Here is a 17,607-nt window from a genome sequence, read left to right on the forward strand (position 1 = left end):
GCTCAGTGGTAGAGCGCTTGCCTTGCATGCTCGAGGCCCTGGGTTCGATTCCTCAGCACCACATAAGCAAAAAGAAAAAAGCTGGAAGTGGCACTGTGGCTCAAGTGGTAGAGCGCTAGACTTGAGCTGAAGAGCTGAGGGACAGCGCCCAGGCCCAGAGTTCAGGCCGCACGACCGGACCCAAAAAAAAAAAAAAAAAAAAACTCCAAGTACAACATCTGAATATCCCAAAATAATAGAGTGAATAAGCAGAAGAAGTTTTTAAGATGTTTGCCTTTGGCATGAGGTTTAAAGTTTCCAGATGAATTTACCTTATGAACTAAGCTGAATTTCGTATTACAATTAGGTTCATTTCCTGAATATATATTAGCCAACAAAGAGGTGACTCAAAGAAATCAGCAATTCCTGTCAAAGGCACCTGCTTGCTCACCTGGCTTGCTTTCGTTAGTAATGGTATGTTCATTTTGTGGTGAATGAAATCCTTTGTTTTTTAAAGATGATGTGATACAGGCAGTTCTTTCTATTCTGATTTCACCTGGCTTACAAAGACTCACTTGCAATCACAAAGAGGGCTACTAAAAACTAATGGTAATAGAATATCTATGAATGAAATAAGCAATGTGATATTTAAGGCCATCAGCGGAAAAGCAAAAATGCTCACATTAGTGAAAAAGAGGAGGATTTGGCACAAATATTCCAAAGATACATGTATGGAGTCTACATTCGCATCATTGCGAATGATATGTAGTCTGAGATGAACATATTTCTGGGCAATAAGAATACAGAAATTTAATTTTGTTTGGTTCTTGTGTTTTTTTTTTCTGTATAATCCAATTTTGCTTTTACAATCAGAAAAAAATAATGAGATTTACCAGGATTTGAATATAAAGAAAGTTACAGATATTGATTCTAATCACTAGCTATGAATCTAACACATGTGGCTGAACGGAAGCCCAAAGTGAATGGTTTTTGCATTAAAAGGCAATCAATGAGTATTTCTGCATGTAATAAATATCTGACTGGTGCATATTATAGGAATGGTGGTAGCATGTTGGTAGGTCAAGAGCCAAAGTACTTTCATTTGACCTCACAGTCCTAAATTTCTTTGGCCATTATACATTATAAATATGACAGATGTGGTACTTACTTTTGGAAGCTTCAACTAACTATAGAACTCATTAGGTAGAGGGAGAAATATAGCCTTAGTAGTAATGAAATACTAAAAATGCGACAACAACAAAAAACCCAACCCCAATATTGATGTTTTATTCGATCCAAAATCAGTGCTTATTATTTAGTTGTGAGTTATATTTATACATCACAATGGCTAAGTTTCTTTGGTGAATAGAACATCTTATATTTTATCCAAGCTGCTAGCATGACAACAAAATACAAGAATTCAAAAGCCATATAGCTTGATGTCATTGTAACCATCACAGTATGCAGATGGCATTTATAACCATGTTAAGCAACTAATCCTGGAGCACTGTTATGTGGCCTACAATAGCATGTCTGCAGACTTACAGCTTAACTAAATATGTGCTTTTTGTCATCTTTTTTTTTGGTAGGCCATGAGGCTTGAACTCTGGGCCTGGACCCTGATCTCTTCAGCTCAAGGCAAGCATTCTACCACTTGAGCAACAGCGCCACTTCGGGTTTTCTGATGGTTCACTGGACTTTCCTGCACAGGCTGGCTTTGAACCAGATCTCAGCTTCCAGTGTCACTAGGATGACAGGCGTGAGCCACTGGCGCCCGGCTTGTCATTCTTAATTGGTATCATTTTGCTCTGAACTAACTCCGTAAGTACATTTCTACATAATCTCAGTACCTCAAGATTATATCATCCCTCAATGAATGAGGAAGAGAAAATGGTAAATTTTAATCCTTTTAAATAAAACAAAGCAGGAAAAAAAAACTTAAGAACTTGAAACTCATTTTTAGGATTATTTCTGCAATTGATTAAAAACTAAATGCTGAATAAATATTTAAATGTTTTTCTTACCCAGAGGCTGCTTTGCATGTAAGACCAAATGGCAAATTCTGTCAGTACAACTGAACTAGTCAATCAATCAACACTCAAGTTTACAATTTCAAAATTGTTCTCACCTCTATGATTGCCTTCATCACCAATCCAGCTCCCTTTATAATTGCCAAGGAAGGATGCTGTAAAATGGAGGAGAAAGTACCCGTGAACAAAAACCAAGGTGACTCTGACACCTGCAGTTGCTGCTCTTCAAGAGCAAAGTTATGAGCCAGAAATTAGGAGGGGAGACACATCAAAATCACAGCTTGGTTAAATATTTCAGGTGTTATTACCACGTAGCTTTTCAGAGACCCGTTATGCAAATATCAGTTGCACACATTAGTAAAAAACAGGGTGACACGCATACTGCAACAGGCACTCAGAAACTGCTTTTTTTCTTCTGATTTGGGACTGCAAATATCCAAAGGGTAACTAACAGCAGGATAAAAGTTGGGTGCTTTTGTGTCTACTGCGATGAGCCAGGACCAACAGGACTGGTGGATAAAAAGGAGATGAAGTTACTCCTGCCGGGCAACAATGGCTTTCTTATTGTAACCAGGCCCCGTCTGATCAGTCCTGAGGTAAGAAGCAACCAGACAGTAGCTCTGAACACTTCAGACCACATCTATGACCTAGACTGTTTAATAATAATACTTCATACCCCCCTTGCCAATTCTTTCTGTTTATACTTAAAGCTCAAGTCTGGACTGTGGAGATGGACAACAGTGCTGCTTTGCCCTTGTCTTTACTCTTCCTGAGGTATCCCTGACAGGTGAATAAATTTCCCTTCCCTCCCCTCCACCACTACTTGTTTCTTTATTTGGCCCGCTGAGGTGAGTGGCTGGACCTGACACGTGAAATCCAGGAGTTGGGTCCCTTAACCTAGGACTGCAGCCGCAATATGAATATACAACTATCTGAATAACAATAATACTTAATTAAACGATACATACTGAATTGAAATGGGTCACAAAATAACAAAAAAAAGCATCTATGTACACAATAAATAGGATGCTATTGTATGGAATAACTGATGTCCTTCCAGTGTTTATGAATAGTCCTGCTAAGACTCATTATTTGGGAACTTGTAAAGAAAAGAGAACTTCAAACCAACCACAGGGAGTGGGGGGAAGTATTTATCACCAAATCTAAGATGGAAAAGATGGGCAAACTAGATGAAACAGTGGTCAACAGCCATCAGCAGGGCTCACGAAGCATCAAGAAACCTGAGAGCAAACACGTTGTGATGTGGCATTGTGAATGGCCACACTCGTCATTACAAGAGAAACACACATTATTGGAAAGATTCTGACCAGGCTGGTAGAACACTTCAGTGTGTGCAGGGTATGGTTTAAGCTAGCCAGCGCAGCACAGGGGAACAAACCGACAGACTCCAAAAGTGCTCCTCTTAAATTAGTGGTCATTTGGTAAGAAACATTCAAAGTCTCACCTGAAAGAGCTTAAAGAGGGTTCTTCCATTGGAGGCTACCATCTCTAAGAGCATATCAAACTGCTGCCCTTCGGTTGTCTCACTGTACGGAGCACACAGGGCAAAGGTAAGGAAGTCCAAGAGTGAACTAATAACTAGGGCTCCAGTCCCATGATCCTGAAACAAAACAACACATGGCCTTAAAGACTCAGACACAGGGAGCTTTCGGCTAAAACACAAGGACACCATGTGCTTCTTTCGCTTACTTCTGAATGTCACGTGTAAACACTGACTTCGGTTTCTCAATGTGAGTGAGGTTCCAACTTTGGTGAGCCTAAGCAGTACTTCCTACAACCCTGGCAGCCAATCGATGGCCCATCATTCTCCAAGGCAACATAAGCAATGTTCAGGTTTGTAGACTTCTCAAATGTATGCATTAGCTGAAGTTAGTATGTATTGGAATAAAAACAGTCTTTGAAAACACTGCAAAACTGTAGCAATTTGCTGATATTCCTGCTAAATGTTATAGAATTTTCATCTCTGAAACTGTTACCATTAACAGAGGAATTGATAGTTAAGGGGAAGCTCTGACTTATTTTTAGCAACGTTTATGTCAGTGACAGTTTTGAAGAAAAATGAACAGAAATTTAGAATATCACTATACAAACCTAAAGGTTTTGCAATGCATGTGTTCCCAAGGGGATGCTTTATTGAAACAAAATATTGTATTGCCAGTGACTGAGCTGAACTATATGAACACTAGTAGGCCAAATTTTACCAAATTCAGGGGCCACAACAAAAATAAGCCCAGGTTACACTTCCAGAATGCCTGTCAATAATCAAACAGTATCTTCCAAATGAAGACACATTGTTTTCATAAGGCAATCTTTTGAAGACAAGTTTAATGACCACTTACCACATGGGAATTAAATTTCTCCAGTAAGTTTTCCAGAAACTTCTTTGAAGAGAGAAGAGAAGCTTTGTTTAGCTGTTCTTGTCTTAAGTCATAGTCATCATGCATGGGCTATTGATTAAAAATAGTGATAAGGCATAAGCAGTCTCATGCTGGCAGCACACAAAAAGTCATTTGAGTATTTGCTACACCATGAAAGACGCAAAACGTAGTCTTTAAAGTGCAAGGCAGATAGGGGACTCGTGATGAATGGGCAGAACTGATGTTTCACTGGTGCCTGATCAGAACAAAGAGTAAACGAGCCTATTACTGGACAAGGTCCCCTCTTCGGAGTTACAGGCCAAACTCGCTAACAGGCGAACACCACCCCTACTCTCTAGTATTTTGCAATTTAAATGTGAAAGGACAAAACCTAACATTTAAGAGAGAGTGCTGAAATTAGCAATACTTCTTTGTCTCGCGGTGACTATCTTTTGACGGTGAGAATAGCAAACACTGCTCAGCCCCCCAACCCCAAGCATGGTGGCAAACAGAGTTCAGGTCCTAATTTTCCTACTAACTCCGGAGGGCGACAACTTCAGGCAAGGTATAGTCTCATGTTGTTCCTCGGCTATAACACAAGAGAGGCAGTACTTCCCTCACAGACTGTCAGAAAGCTACAAATGATCATTGATTTACTTAAATCACATCATTAATTCCTAGTGTGTACTGAGGACTTTTAGTTTCTAGTTTAATTCTTTTATGGAATTATTTGGAAAAGCAAAGATGATTAAAAAAAAAAACCAGATTGTAATTCTGGAGGGGGGATAAGAGCAAGGTTTTATGTGATGACTTAGGTTTGTTCTATCATTAAACTTGCGGAAAACACTTTATGTAAGGGAAAGCACCAGATAGAACACACAAAAATTGACAAGTGAAAAACTAAATTTAAATTTATACTGAACAATTACCTCTTTCCGTACAGTCTGTCACCAAGTTACATCTTCATTGTTTCAACCACTTTTGTAAGTGTCCCTTCTCCAACCTTTTACTACCATAGATCAGCATCTCATTCCTTTGTGATGATTTGGCTTATCTACCTCTAACTATATTTATAATCTATCCTTGACAGTCCTTCGTATCACGTTACTATTCCCCTCTTTTAACAAATTTTCAGCTATTCCTCTGAAAGACACAAATCTAGCTCCTTGGTTTGATACAGAGGTTTTCAATGAGTATCTGTAGACACCTCTCACTGAAATAATTGCTCCCTGAACACACCTCATAACCCATATTTAATAACTTGCTCCTTTCACAGATAGCCTTTGAATATGCTACTCTGTCTCAGGAAAACCTACCTAAAGAGGCCTTACTCAACTTTCAAGATTCAGACTAAATGTAATGTCTCCAGAATAGCTGGTTGAGAATAATTCACCTTCTCACCACCACCAAAGAAAACTGAAATGCTGTGTTGGAGTGATGCCAAGGTCTACTGCTTTATATTGTGGACATACATCAACCTGACTGACGGCGTTATTAACAGTGCCTTGTCATCTTTGTACTTCTAGCACACACAGCCTGTGCAAAACTAAGGCTGTGTGAACAAACCAAGAACAACTTAGGAAATACAGAAGCATGTCTTTTGGTGCACTGAAAACCTGGGCTCATGGAAACCTCAGAACACAACTTACACACATGAGGGCACAGAGCATGTCGACAGCCGCATGGATGACACCGTTGTTGTGCCTCTTCAGTGCTTTTACCACTTTCACTCCTAGACGCTCCCGGAACCTTGTGGAACAAGGACAAGCACATGGGATCCTATCAGTACATCTGCTCCGACAACGGAACAGACCCTTCTTCAGTTTCCACTGCGGTATGGGAGACTTTAAATACCTTTTCTGGAATAGATGCTTTCATAATCACGGCTCCTTTGAGCAGGACTGTTCTTAAGGTTAAATACAACTGTAGGGTAAATTATTTCCTATTCAGCTTTTCTACAAGTCAGTAATGGCACTAGTGCGCATGGGACCAGCATCTCCTATCAACCCCCCAAATTGTCCTATTCTTGGCTCGTGAACAGAAACTACCCAGCGGTCATGCAAAGGTACCAGGGTTAAGTCAGACATAAACAAATAAATTATTCAGCATTTTCTATTTTGAGTTGTTCCAAGTCTCTAAGAGAAGCTAAATTCTAAAGGCAACTTACTTTGGAAGCTGAGTGAAGGCCAGAAACCCGGCTTTGGAAGCGACAAGCCTCCTCACAGCTTGGAACTGACTCTCTAGCTCTGCGTTTGAGGCCACGACATCGCCCTCCTGGGACAACAGTGCTGTAATAGCATTATTGATCAGTTTTTCTTTGTTTTCTGAGAACAGGCCCTAGGTGAAGGAAGAGTATTTTCAGGCAAATTTCCATACCAAAAGTTGATGACAATGAACAGACTGTGATTAAAAAAAAAAAAAAAAAACCACACACACGAAAAACTTATCTTACATCCTGTGTTACTGCATGTAGAACTCCACTGTAGGAAATATTAGCATTGAACCTGAATACAGCATCTGCAAAGTTGCCATCTGAAAGGAACAAGTCCAACATGAAGATTTAGAGGCTTCCACTTCCAGTTCTTAAACTACTACCAAGTAGATGGGGTAATATAATTAACATGAAAAATCAAATACTCACTGGGAGGAGTAGCTAAGAATCGGAGGTGTAGGCTCTCCACTTCCTCATCCACGGGCATGCTGAGCAAACCCCATCGCTGACCTTTGTGGGTTGGTGTCATTTTTACACAGACATCTCTGTTCCCAGAGGCTCTTACTCCATCCAGCAAACTTGCTAGCAGGGAATCTCTAAAGCAAGGTACAAAATAAAAATAAATAAATAAGTATATATAAACATTTATTTTTAGTGTGTGTGTGTGTCTCTATATATATAAAGAAGTTATTGGGATTGAAAATTAAAGAGGATTTTGATGTAGAAGGTAGAACAGGCACTTCAGCAAGTGATGTGCTCAGAAATGCACGACAGGGACAAGGCAAGCATGGAGCTTTGGGAGAAAGCCAGGAGTTCTCATACTGCACCTTTACCTTGCTGCTCCAGAAGTTGTTGTTTTTTGTTACCAGTCCTAGGGCTTGAACTGAGGGCCAGTGCGCTATCCCTGAGCTTCTTTTTGCTAAAGGCTAGCACTCTACCACTTGAGCCACAGCTCCACTTCCGGCCTTTTCTATTTATGTGGTGCTGAGAAATCGAACCCTGGGTTTCATGCATGCTAGGCAAGCACTCTACCACTGGGCTACCTTCCCTGCCCGGAAGTTACTTAAAGCACAGTAGTTTTAATATTTTTGTTATGTTGTGTTAATGATGATTCCACAGGAATGGCCAGGTTTTACAATATAAAATCAGGCCAGCCCAATTCACTGGAAAATTGGTAACTACAGATGACACTAAGGTAAAAATAACTTCACATGCATTTAAACTAACTTGCAGCTATATCCAAACAACTCCACCATGGAAGAAGTGCTATTTTGAAATATTTGTAAGGGTATTAGTTATAAAAAATATACTTTGTTTTCATCAGTTCACTTAAAAACAAGCCATTTTTCATGTCTTAAGAATTTGAAAAACTCATCCAGCTTAAATATGTAAATATGTTAGTAATTCCAAAAGTTGTAGATTATAAACATTTGAGATTTTTTTTGAGCTCTCTGCTTTGCACATGCTAAGATCTTAAAAACTTATAAGAATACCTTTCAGTTGAAGAGTATCTTCGAACCTGCCCTTTAATAAATTCAATGGTAAAAAGTTGTGGGTTTTCTGAGTCACAAACCAAAGCAAATACCTAATGAAAACAGAAAGGAAGTTCAACAAAGGATGTTTAATTTTGGTGTGTATCATTACAAAAACTGAATGACATCACAAAGCTTACAAAAGTCACTATTTTTAAAAAATGTAATTTACGGGCTGAGGACATGGCTCAAATGATAGAGCCCTGAGCTCAAACCCTAGTACTACACTCTTACCCAAAACCATCCTAAAAATGTAACCTGCTTAGAAAAAAATTAAGGTTTAAAAGTCCCATTCAAATTTTTTGACATTATGAAACAAGAGGTTCCACTCTTTGTGTATTCAGAAAGTAACTTTTTTGTAGTCTTTGCTACTCCAAGATCAAGAATTTTTTTGGGGTCCGGTCGTGGGGCCTGAACTCTGGGCCTGGGCGCTGTACCTCAGCTCTTCAGCTCAAGGCTAGCGCTTTACCACTTGAACCACAGCGCCACTTCCAGCTTTTTTCTTTTTGCTTATGTAGTGCTGAGGAATCGAACCTAGGGCCTTAGGCATGCAAGGCAAATACTCTACCACTGAGCCACCTTCCCAGCCCTCAAGATCAAGAATATTAAGAAATAATACAGATTCTGACTGTTTTCCATCCTTGTTGTTTTTTTTTTTGGCCAGTCCTGAGGCTTGAACTCAGGGTCTGGGCTCTGTCCCTGAGCTTCTTTGGCTAAAGGCTAGCACTCTACCACTTGAGCCACAGTGCCACTTCCAGCTTTTTCTGTGTAGGTGGTACTGAGGAATCGAACCCAGGGCTTCACGCATGCTAGGCAAGCACTCTACCACTAAGCCACATTCTCAGCCCATGTTTTCCATTCTTTAAGTATGAGTAAACAGAAAGAAAATTAGTCAAAGTGATCAACAGAAGAAAGTGCAGTTAGCCTCATAATGCAGAAAACTTACCTCTCCCAAAGGCTTCAATGTGGCAATATTATAAGTTGCTGGATCTCTTTCTACTAAACATGTCTCTGTAAGTGCCAGCACTCTTTTGATAGGTTCCTTCAAATAATAAAATTAAAATATATTATGAAAATTGTCAAATCACAAGAAAAAAACATTTTTTTAAAATTTTCAACACATAGATCTTACCGGATGTCTAGGAGATATTTTTTGGACCACAAACTCTGCTAAAGATGTGATGGATTCATCTGTGCTGTACTTTCCAAAGCGAAGATTCAAATATTGCTCAAATTCTAAAGGCTCTTTCCTGATCCTCAATGAAATACCTATGTAGTTGCCAGCATGGTCTATTGCGCTCTTGATAATCTCTTCTCTTTGCTCTGATGCAAATAAATGCTGCACAAATTTTAAAATGTAAAAGAGTCAGGGTTGAAATAAGTAAAATATGGCCCATATTTAACCAGAGGAAAAAGATTAGTCATTTTATAAGAAAAAAAAAAAGCCATAGAACTTACCAGAGGTACATACACAGGACCTTATAGTTAGAAATTTCTCAGTTAAAATCATAATGTCTGAGGTATAGAGTCTGGCAAGAACTTATTTGATGGAAATTATCTAACTTCTAAATGTCTAAGTTTTACCATATGTGCAAAAATAGTAAGCACGGCTTCTAAGAATGGGCCCCAAGCAAGTGGGGGTGGGGGAAGGTACTATGTGGGTAGGAGTCTCTATTTTTAATCAAGGAAGTTCTGGTTTTATCTGCCTTACATAGTGAGTTTCTTTGCAAAGATTCAAGATTGTTGAAACATCTTCCAGTCATTGGCCTACTGATGCTACAAACCAACCTTCAAGGCTGTACTGACAAGAAAAAGGATGCAAAGTGCACTTGGTACTTGGCCAAAATGCATTAAGGTCCTGCAAAGGATAGGTAGCAGTGTTCCATACAAGAAAGACTTGTCCTGGCCACAATGCCGACAGTTCTCCTGCTGAGAAGCACTAGATCAGCTCATGTTTAATTTTATTCCCTAGCAACTTATCACAGTCACCATAGCAGCAGAACATACTGAAAAAAAAAAGTTGCTGAATGCTAGGGGTTTGCATTTGTAGTGACCTGCTTCCTTGTAGCTCCTGTCGTGTAAAGGGCAAGACAGCTATTTCTCAGTCTACGTAGGGACTGGGTCCAGGAAACCTCAGCCCAAATAACAAAATCCACAGATGCTTAAGTCCCTTACCTAAAAGAGCATAAAATTTGCATGTTATTTACACATATCCTTCCATGTACTTTAAATCACCTCTAAAGACTGCAAATAGTTCTTATATTGTTTAAGGAATGATGACAAGGACAAAAAAAGTCTGCCCTTGTTCAGTACATGTGCAAGTTTTTCCCGAATATTTCTGATTCATGGTTGGTTGAATCCATGGATCTAGAACCCATAACACATGGAATAATTACTGTATTTACAAAATGGATAATCCCAACAAAAGCTTCTTGCTGTTATCAAACAATATGCTATATTATATATGTTATATATATATATTTGTGTGTGTATTATATATGTGTATATATATATGTGTGTGTGTGTGTGTGTATATATATATATATATATATATATATATATATATAAATCTATGTCAAAGGTGGGCACAGGTAGCTCACAGCTGTAATCCTACTACTCAAGAGATCTCAAACTCCTGAGGATCACAGTCTGAAGGCAGCCTGGGCAAAGAAGTCTGTGAACCTTATCTCCAATAAACTACCCAGAAAGAGTTGGAACTGGCACTGTGGTTCAAGTGGTAGAGTGCTAGCTTTGAGCACAAGAGGTTCAGGCACAACACCTAGGCCCTGAGTTCAAGCCCCAGGTCAAGCAAAAAAAAAAAAAGTATCAAATAATATCCATCTTTAATGTCCACTGTATGGCTGGTTGTACTATCTGGACAGTCATGCTGCCAGGGCTTGAAAAACATATCCCTATAATCCAGCAGGTTTTCTACCAAGAGGTAAATCAGTGCAAACATCCGCTACCCAGGGAAGAGACAGCGGTCAGGGCAGCACCAGGACAAATAGCTTTAGGTTGCTTTGAGGTGAGAAGGAAACGTGCTTTTCTTTAGGCCTTCTGCTTCAGTGTCTCGAATAAACTATGTACCAAGATATCTAGCTGATGTTCCTAATCGAGAGAAACAAGGATGGTACCTGTTATCATGTGAGGACAGTGTGAGATCTAGGACAGAAAAAGGCCTGTAACTCTAAAAAGCAAATTATTCTTCACAAACCAGATTATCCATAATTCCCATTATTCTGTTAGCCTTTCTTCTGCTGCCATCTATGCTCTTACCTATCTAAATATTCCGGGCTTGCCTTGCTCTGCAATGATATTTTGTCCACAAAACACTAAATCTCAGTGTAGTGTTACCAGGATACTAAAATAGCTATTGGAATCAAAACACTCCAGAGAAAGAAATCTTGCAAACAAAGGCAGCTGGGCCTGTCCATTTAAAGATTTTTTTTATTTTAATTTTAATTTTTTGTGCCATTTAAAGATTTTAACTGCTCATCTTTGAGATCTGATGTTTCAATTTTATTAACACAAGGTATTTTTTTCTAAGATGGCCATAATCTGTATTTCAGTTTTTATTAATGATTAATAAACAGGATCTTGGCCTCTTCAGTAGCTTTTGCTGTAACTCACACAATTTGTTAATCAATAAGTGAGAATTAGAAGATGAAATCGTGCAATTCTAAATTTAAAATTTCAATAAATATTCAAATTTCCTTTCATAAACAGTTTGATAAAAGACAGAACACTCTTTTGAGCCTGCTCAACTGGTACTGAACCCTATCTCCTGTTTTTTCTGGTTTGTTTCCTTTTGTTTGCTAAACAAGACTATAGGTATAAACTGCCGTGTACAACTTGTCTCTAATTACTTGTGTTTTTTTTTCAAAAAAAGAAAATGGAAACTTTCAGGTTAAAATAGTAGCACTAATAAAAATAACAACAATAACATTACTAATCCCCACCGTGCAAAAAGACATTTTACATTAAGTGTCTTAACCAAACAACAGGAAGAACGTACAATGTACAAGGGCTTCAAAAGAGTTCAAGCTCAGTTATCATTGACACCAAAGCCTATTGTTTTTATACTATACTTCCTCCCAGAAAACTCATATGAAAATCAAAATGAAGTGTAAAAGATCCTGTTCCCTTTCTAAAATACTACTTACCAATCTGCTAAATCCTCCGTAAAGTATGCAAAAACCCCCTTGATAATCGGAGAGATCTACAAAGCCTTCAATGTTTCTGTAGTCGTAGGAGCACAGTACTCTATTGGTTGCAGGATTTATTTGGTCAAAGCCTCCGGGAGTTACTTCCAAAATTACAGGTTTCCTTGTGTCACTCCAGTGATGCTTATAGCAGTTATATCTCTAGAGAGAAATATTATTACTTTCAAAGTTCAAATGTAAGCTTACCAGAAAATAAAACCTCACTGAACGTATGCGTCAAAAACAATCAAAAAGAAAAATCTAAACAATATAAATATGTACAGGTACTATCAAAATTGTCAAATCGTTCATCTCCATGCGTGTGGGTGGGAGGGTGCTGTTTATTTCATAAGGAATGTTCACTCTACTTGAAAACATGTTCTTTAATTAACCAAGTTTTAAGGGTTACAGTTTGTAAAACAACTTTAAGCTACTTTTATAAAAATATAGATAGAGTATGTGGCAGGGGGAGAGGGGGAGAATCCAGCCGAGCATGACAGCATTTGTCTTTAGTCCTAGCTACTCAATGCTGAGGCAGGGACTGACTGTCAGAGCTAAGGGTCCGGGAGCAACCTGGGCAACAAACAACAAATGGAGCAGAAAGTTTCATGGAGGCTACTAAGCCAAATGATGTGGTACCAATAAAAATAAACTTAAAGGAAAAATAAGGGTAACAATGCACTAGATTCGAAATAAGTATCATCTCCTACACCCAAATGCCACAATGTTTTTTTATCCATCTAGATGGAGATCAATGTGTGGCCAATCACCCAACTCTAAAGGTAAAAATGGCCACTCCAGAGAACAACACGTTTTGATACTGAGGGAAGAAATTCTCTGGTAAGTTTCAAAAAAGAGCAGGACACTCAAAGAAAGGAACACCTGTGCAACCATCCCCATCCCAACACTGAACTCCGCAGTGACCTTCAAGGGGTCATTTCACATGAGTGACCTATAGCTCTATGCCCTGCCCAGTTCTGTAAAAAAGAATTCTGCAGGAAAATGAAAGTGCCTGCAGTAAGCCAAGGGTATATTTAGAGCCTTGACTGTGAACTAAAGGACAGATGGATGCAGAAATGGGATTGAGAGGCAGGACACAAAAGAGACGATGTTTTTCAAACTATGACTGCTACATGTCTCAAACCCACTGCACAGGACTTTCTCCATTCCTCCCAGCTGATGGTCAGCTGTCACAATGAGGAAGGCTGATGGGAACATGTCATTATCCTTAACAACTGTAGCAGAGGCCAAGCCTAAAGGATTTGGGGAGACACTGATTTAAAATAGACTAACTAGGACAGTGGAAGGCCTCGGGGCCAAATTCAACTTATATAAGAGCTGCTCGGCCAGAACAGCATTTTTTTGGCGGGGGGAGAGGGGGAAGCCTCCATTCTGGGGGAAGAAGTTTAAGTGGCATTTGCAGTTGCTCACTCCTAACGTATGTGATGATACTGGTTCAACTTCTGCGGTCTGAAAAGTATTAAGTGAATGAAGCCAAGTGACCTAAAAGGAAGCTTCTGAACAAAAGCAAGTTGGCTTTTAGAAGGATGTGCTTTCCAAACAAAGGCGATACATAGGAAACCCAGCAGCCAACATAAGATAATGAAAATAAGCACACTGAATTAGGATTTGTAGAAATCTGATGGGGGCTCATCGGGAGCCACAGGCCAGCACTGTGCCATTCTGTATGCAAGAGTTTTAAACGGTTGCTGGGCAAGTGGCCAATTGCTAGAGTTGAAATCAGGCAGGCCGTGGGTGAATACAAGCGGTGGAATCCTTGCAAAGAGGCTGAGAGCTGGGGACCGAAAGGAATGGTGCTGCCAGCATACTGGAATTCAATTCTTGCCTTTTGCCAGAAGCCATGGTTTTGAACGGTACTGTAAATTTAGGCATTATTTTCCACCTCTGAAAAAGGAATACCTGAGGCTGGGAAGATGGCTCAGTAGTAGAGTGTTTGCCTTGTATACATGAGGCTCTGGGTTTGATTCCTCAGCACCACATAAACAGAAAACAACAGAAATGGCACTGTGGCTCAAGTGGTAGAGCGCTAGCCTTGAGCTGAAGAGCTGAAGGACAGTGCCCAGGCCCAGAGTTCAGGCCCCACAACCAACCAAAAAAAAAAAGGAATACCTGGTAATAAATGTAATAGCTCAAGAGAGCGTAGCTTTGGTGCTACTGTAAGGTATGGCTACAGCCTGGGGAACGGAAGATGCTGGGAGCAACATGATTTCCCCCGAAGCTGTCGGTGCACCATGCCAAGCTTTAGAATGGGCCAGATGGACTACAAGAATGCATAATAAGGCAGCTGCAGTGTGCTCAAATCTTAGAACTTTTCATACTTTTCAAATAAGAAACTTCTGTGTCGAGCAATACTGCCTGTTCCAATAAGCTTTACCATTAGTATGATACATAGTAGTATTGCTGTGTAGAGTACTGAATAAGGAGCACCTGGATTGTTATACATTTGTAATGTTCCATGGGTGTGTGTTTGTTTTTTGCTTGTTCTTTTTTTTTTGGTCAGTTGTGGGGCTTGAACTCTGGGCCTGGGCGCTGTCACTCAGCTCTTCAGCTCAAGGCTAGCAGCTCTACCACTTGAGCCACAGCACCATTCTAGTTTTTCTCATGGAGTTTCCTGCCCAGGCTGGCTTTAAACCGAGATCCTCATATCTCAGCCTCCTGAGAAGCTAGGATGACAGGCATGAGCCACCGGCACCCGGCTCTTGCTTGCTCTTTTGATGTGGCTACTGAAGTTTGAACTCAAAGCCCTGATCTTCCTGGGGACTCTACCACTAGAGCCACATCCTTAGGTCCTTTTGCTTTTGATTTGTTGTTCAGGTAGTCTCATGTTTTTGCCCAGGCCAGCCTTGGTCAACAATCTTCCTGTTCTTGCCTTCTTAGTAGTTGTGATTATAGACATCCATCACCATACCTGAGCCTACCACAAGCATCCCAGGGTTTTAATGTGTTTGACTTGATACATTTTCCCCTGTTTGCCAGAATTAAGTCTTCTTCTTGACACAACAGTTTCCTGCTCAGATAGATTTATCTCTCTATGTGACATTGGGAGCTGTCAAAATTATATTTCCTTTTGGCTTTATCATAAAAATAACATGGAAGTTATAAGGCATGATTTCTACAGTAAAGGACAACAAATAAAAGAATGTAGTTTTAAAATGTCAAATATTTACCCTTCCTGTGATTTTTCCCTCTGAAAAATCAGTTCTAAATCTCTGAAAGAGAAAACATAACCATAGTTTGTGAAAACAGACTGGCAAGAGACCTGGTTCGCCCCCCCTTGTTTACCCAAAAGAAGTAAAAATCACAATGGAGTTAACTTGGTAACTATCAAAGTTATAGGTTAGGCATATTTAATCTAAAGACTATAGAACTTTATCCATGAACAAGAACAGATTAAACATGCAATGCTTTGTCCTGACCATGCATTTTAAAAAGCTAATAAAATCCTAAATATGAGACTTCCAGTTTTTATGTTAAAGAAAGTGAATGTCTCACAGTATCCAGTTAATGGTTAATGAGAGAAAACAAAAAAATACTGATCAAGATGCATGGTACTCATAAATGGACTTGCTAAATGGTAACTCTTGTACAACTACTTGGATGAGAATAAAAACATAATTGAAAAAATAAGCATAATGGGTATGAGATGAAAACATCACTATCTAAGTATTTCATTAAAAAAAAAAAGAAAGATTTCGTTCAGAAACAGAACCTTTCTTACCAACGCTTCTGTAAGGAGTTCAGTTCTGTGCTCTGTAGAAAACTTTAAAGTTTCTGACTTTTTCCCAGTGCCTTTACGAAACGTGAGATTGAACTCTGTTCCCTGTCCTTTTCCAACAGGGCTGATGCTGCAAATGTCTCCATAAGGCCACTGGTAAGAAGAAAGGGATTTTTTTTAAACTGCTGCCACAGTTAATATAATAAAATGCAGTATTTATTTTTTCATTATCTTACACTCACTGACTAAAGTAGCAAAATTTTATACAATACTAATGGTCTAGAAGGTTTATCTTATAAGCAGTTCTACAATTCAAATTCCCTCAAGGTTAGTCATAAGAAACAACAAAAATCCATATTACCAACATTAATATAAAGCGTCTCAAACAGTGAAAAGAATTAAAAAAGGTCTTAAGGGTTACTTGTGTCCACTAGGAAAGACAACTTGTAAGTATGTCTAAGTTGGAATATCTTTAAGTATGTTTACTTATTACCCAGGTTCAGTTAATCTTGCCTAAAAGCAAGTAATCCTAGTTCCAAGACAAGCATTTTATACCAGTTACTTGAAGTATGACTAATATATGCTTGTATTAAATAACCGTACACATAAAGACAGATGGCTACAATCAATAGTAATATATCAAAAGTTATACCCTTGAAAATTTAGATGTAAACATATCCCTCTCCCCCCATATCTTTCTTTATTTTTGGTCCTGAGCACAAAGTATGAGATAGAAGTATAGAAACATCTTTCAGATTTGACATTTATATCCAGAGATACTGGTTTCAGGAAATGGTGAATGGGTTCTATCCTAGCTTTTAAAATTCAGGAGGTTTTTATATACAAACTCTTAACAGCAAAAAAAAAATTTAAAAAAAAACTCTTAACAGCTAAAAACATAATTACCTGATTTGTTACTTCTAAGGTATTGGGATTATATGTAGTAATTGCATGGGTTCCAATTGAAAAGACTCGTTTATACCTGTGAAGGGAGACATGTGCTTACTTTAATCTTAAAAAGTCATGTAAGAAAACATACATGATATCAAACACAAAAGGAATGTTTATTCCTACATTTTTAACATATCCCTTTATGAATACTATCTTGACCATAACCACCCCTTCTGTTATTTCATTCTCACATTTTTCATGTCCTAAAATGTTATTAGAATTAAAATCTACCTACCGTTCATTTTACTGTGAACTATTAAGATTCCTACCTAGAAAAATATGGCCCATGGATGCAACCTAGACCAAGTTCACGAGCTATCAGTTGAAGATGTACAAAGACAGTTAAAGGAAAATTTTTATGTCAATGAAAGACACTGTACACTACAAAGTCTTTCGAAATATCCTTTCAACAAAACTATGATGGGAAGGAAGGGGAAAAACTATGGTTTGCAATGGTCAGACACAGCCGTAGCCTAGCCTTCTGATATCTACTTGAGCAACTCCTTATTGCATTTAGTTGCTGCAATTCTATAGGAAGGCTACACCCCAAACACAAAATTTTCATGGCTTAAGTCCTTCACTTAAAG

At 38.9% G+C, this 17,607-nt stretch overlaps 1 protein-coding gene across 1 annotated transcript in view; it reads right to left on the reverse strand.

Annotated features, from left to right (window-relative positions):
* The window catches only part of Dnajc13 (DnaJ (Hsp40) homolog, subfamily C, member 13), a 90,436-nt gene that overhangs the window by 54,573 nt on the left and 18,256 nt on the right, over positions 1-17,607 (reverse strand). The window contains exons 3-16 of the mRNA XM_013028037.1: positions 16,976-17,051; positions 16,073-16,222; positions 15,522-15,563; positions 12,295-12,495; positions 9,264-9,470; positions 9,078-9,173; positions 8,093-8,184; positions 7,029-7,195; positions 6,840-6,919; positions 6,555-6,724; positions 6,037-6,136; positions 4,370-4,477; positions 3,475-3,630; positions 2,108-2,164 (exon numbers count right to left, since the gene is read on the reverse strand). Coding sequence (XP_012883491.1) covers positions 2,108-2,164; positions 3,475-3,630; positions 4,370-4,477; positions 6,037-6,136; positions 6,555-6,724; positions 6,840-6,919; positions 7,029-7,195; positions 8,093-8,184; positions 9,078-9,173; positions 9,264-9,470; positions 12,295-12,495; positions 15,522-15,563; positions 16,073-16,222; positions 16,976-17,051 — 1,702 coding nt within the window. The remainder of the gene's footprint in view (positions 1-2,107; positions 2,165-3,474; positions 3,631-4,369; positions 4,478-6,036; positions 6,137-6,554; positions 6,725-6,839; positions 6,920-7,028; positions 7,196-8,092; positions 8,185-9,077; positions 9,174-9,263; positions 9,471-12,294; positions 12,496-15,521; positions 15,564-16,072; positions 16,223-16,975; positions 17,052-17,607) is intronic.

The sequence above is a fragment of the Dipodomys ordii genome, unplaced genomic scaffold (genome assembly GCF_000151885.1).
Source record: "Dipodomys ordii isolate 6190 unplaced genomic scaffold, Dord_2.0 Scaffold107, whole genome shotgun sequence".
Lineage (NCBI taxonomy): Eukaryota > Metazoa > Chordata > Mammalia > Rodentia > Heteromyidae > Dipodomys > Dipodomys ordii.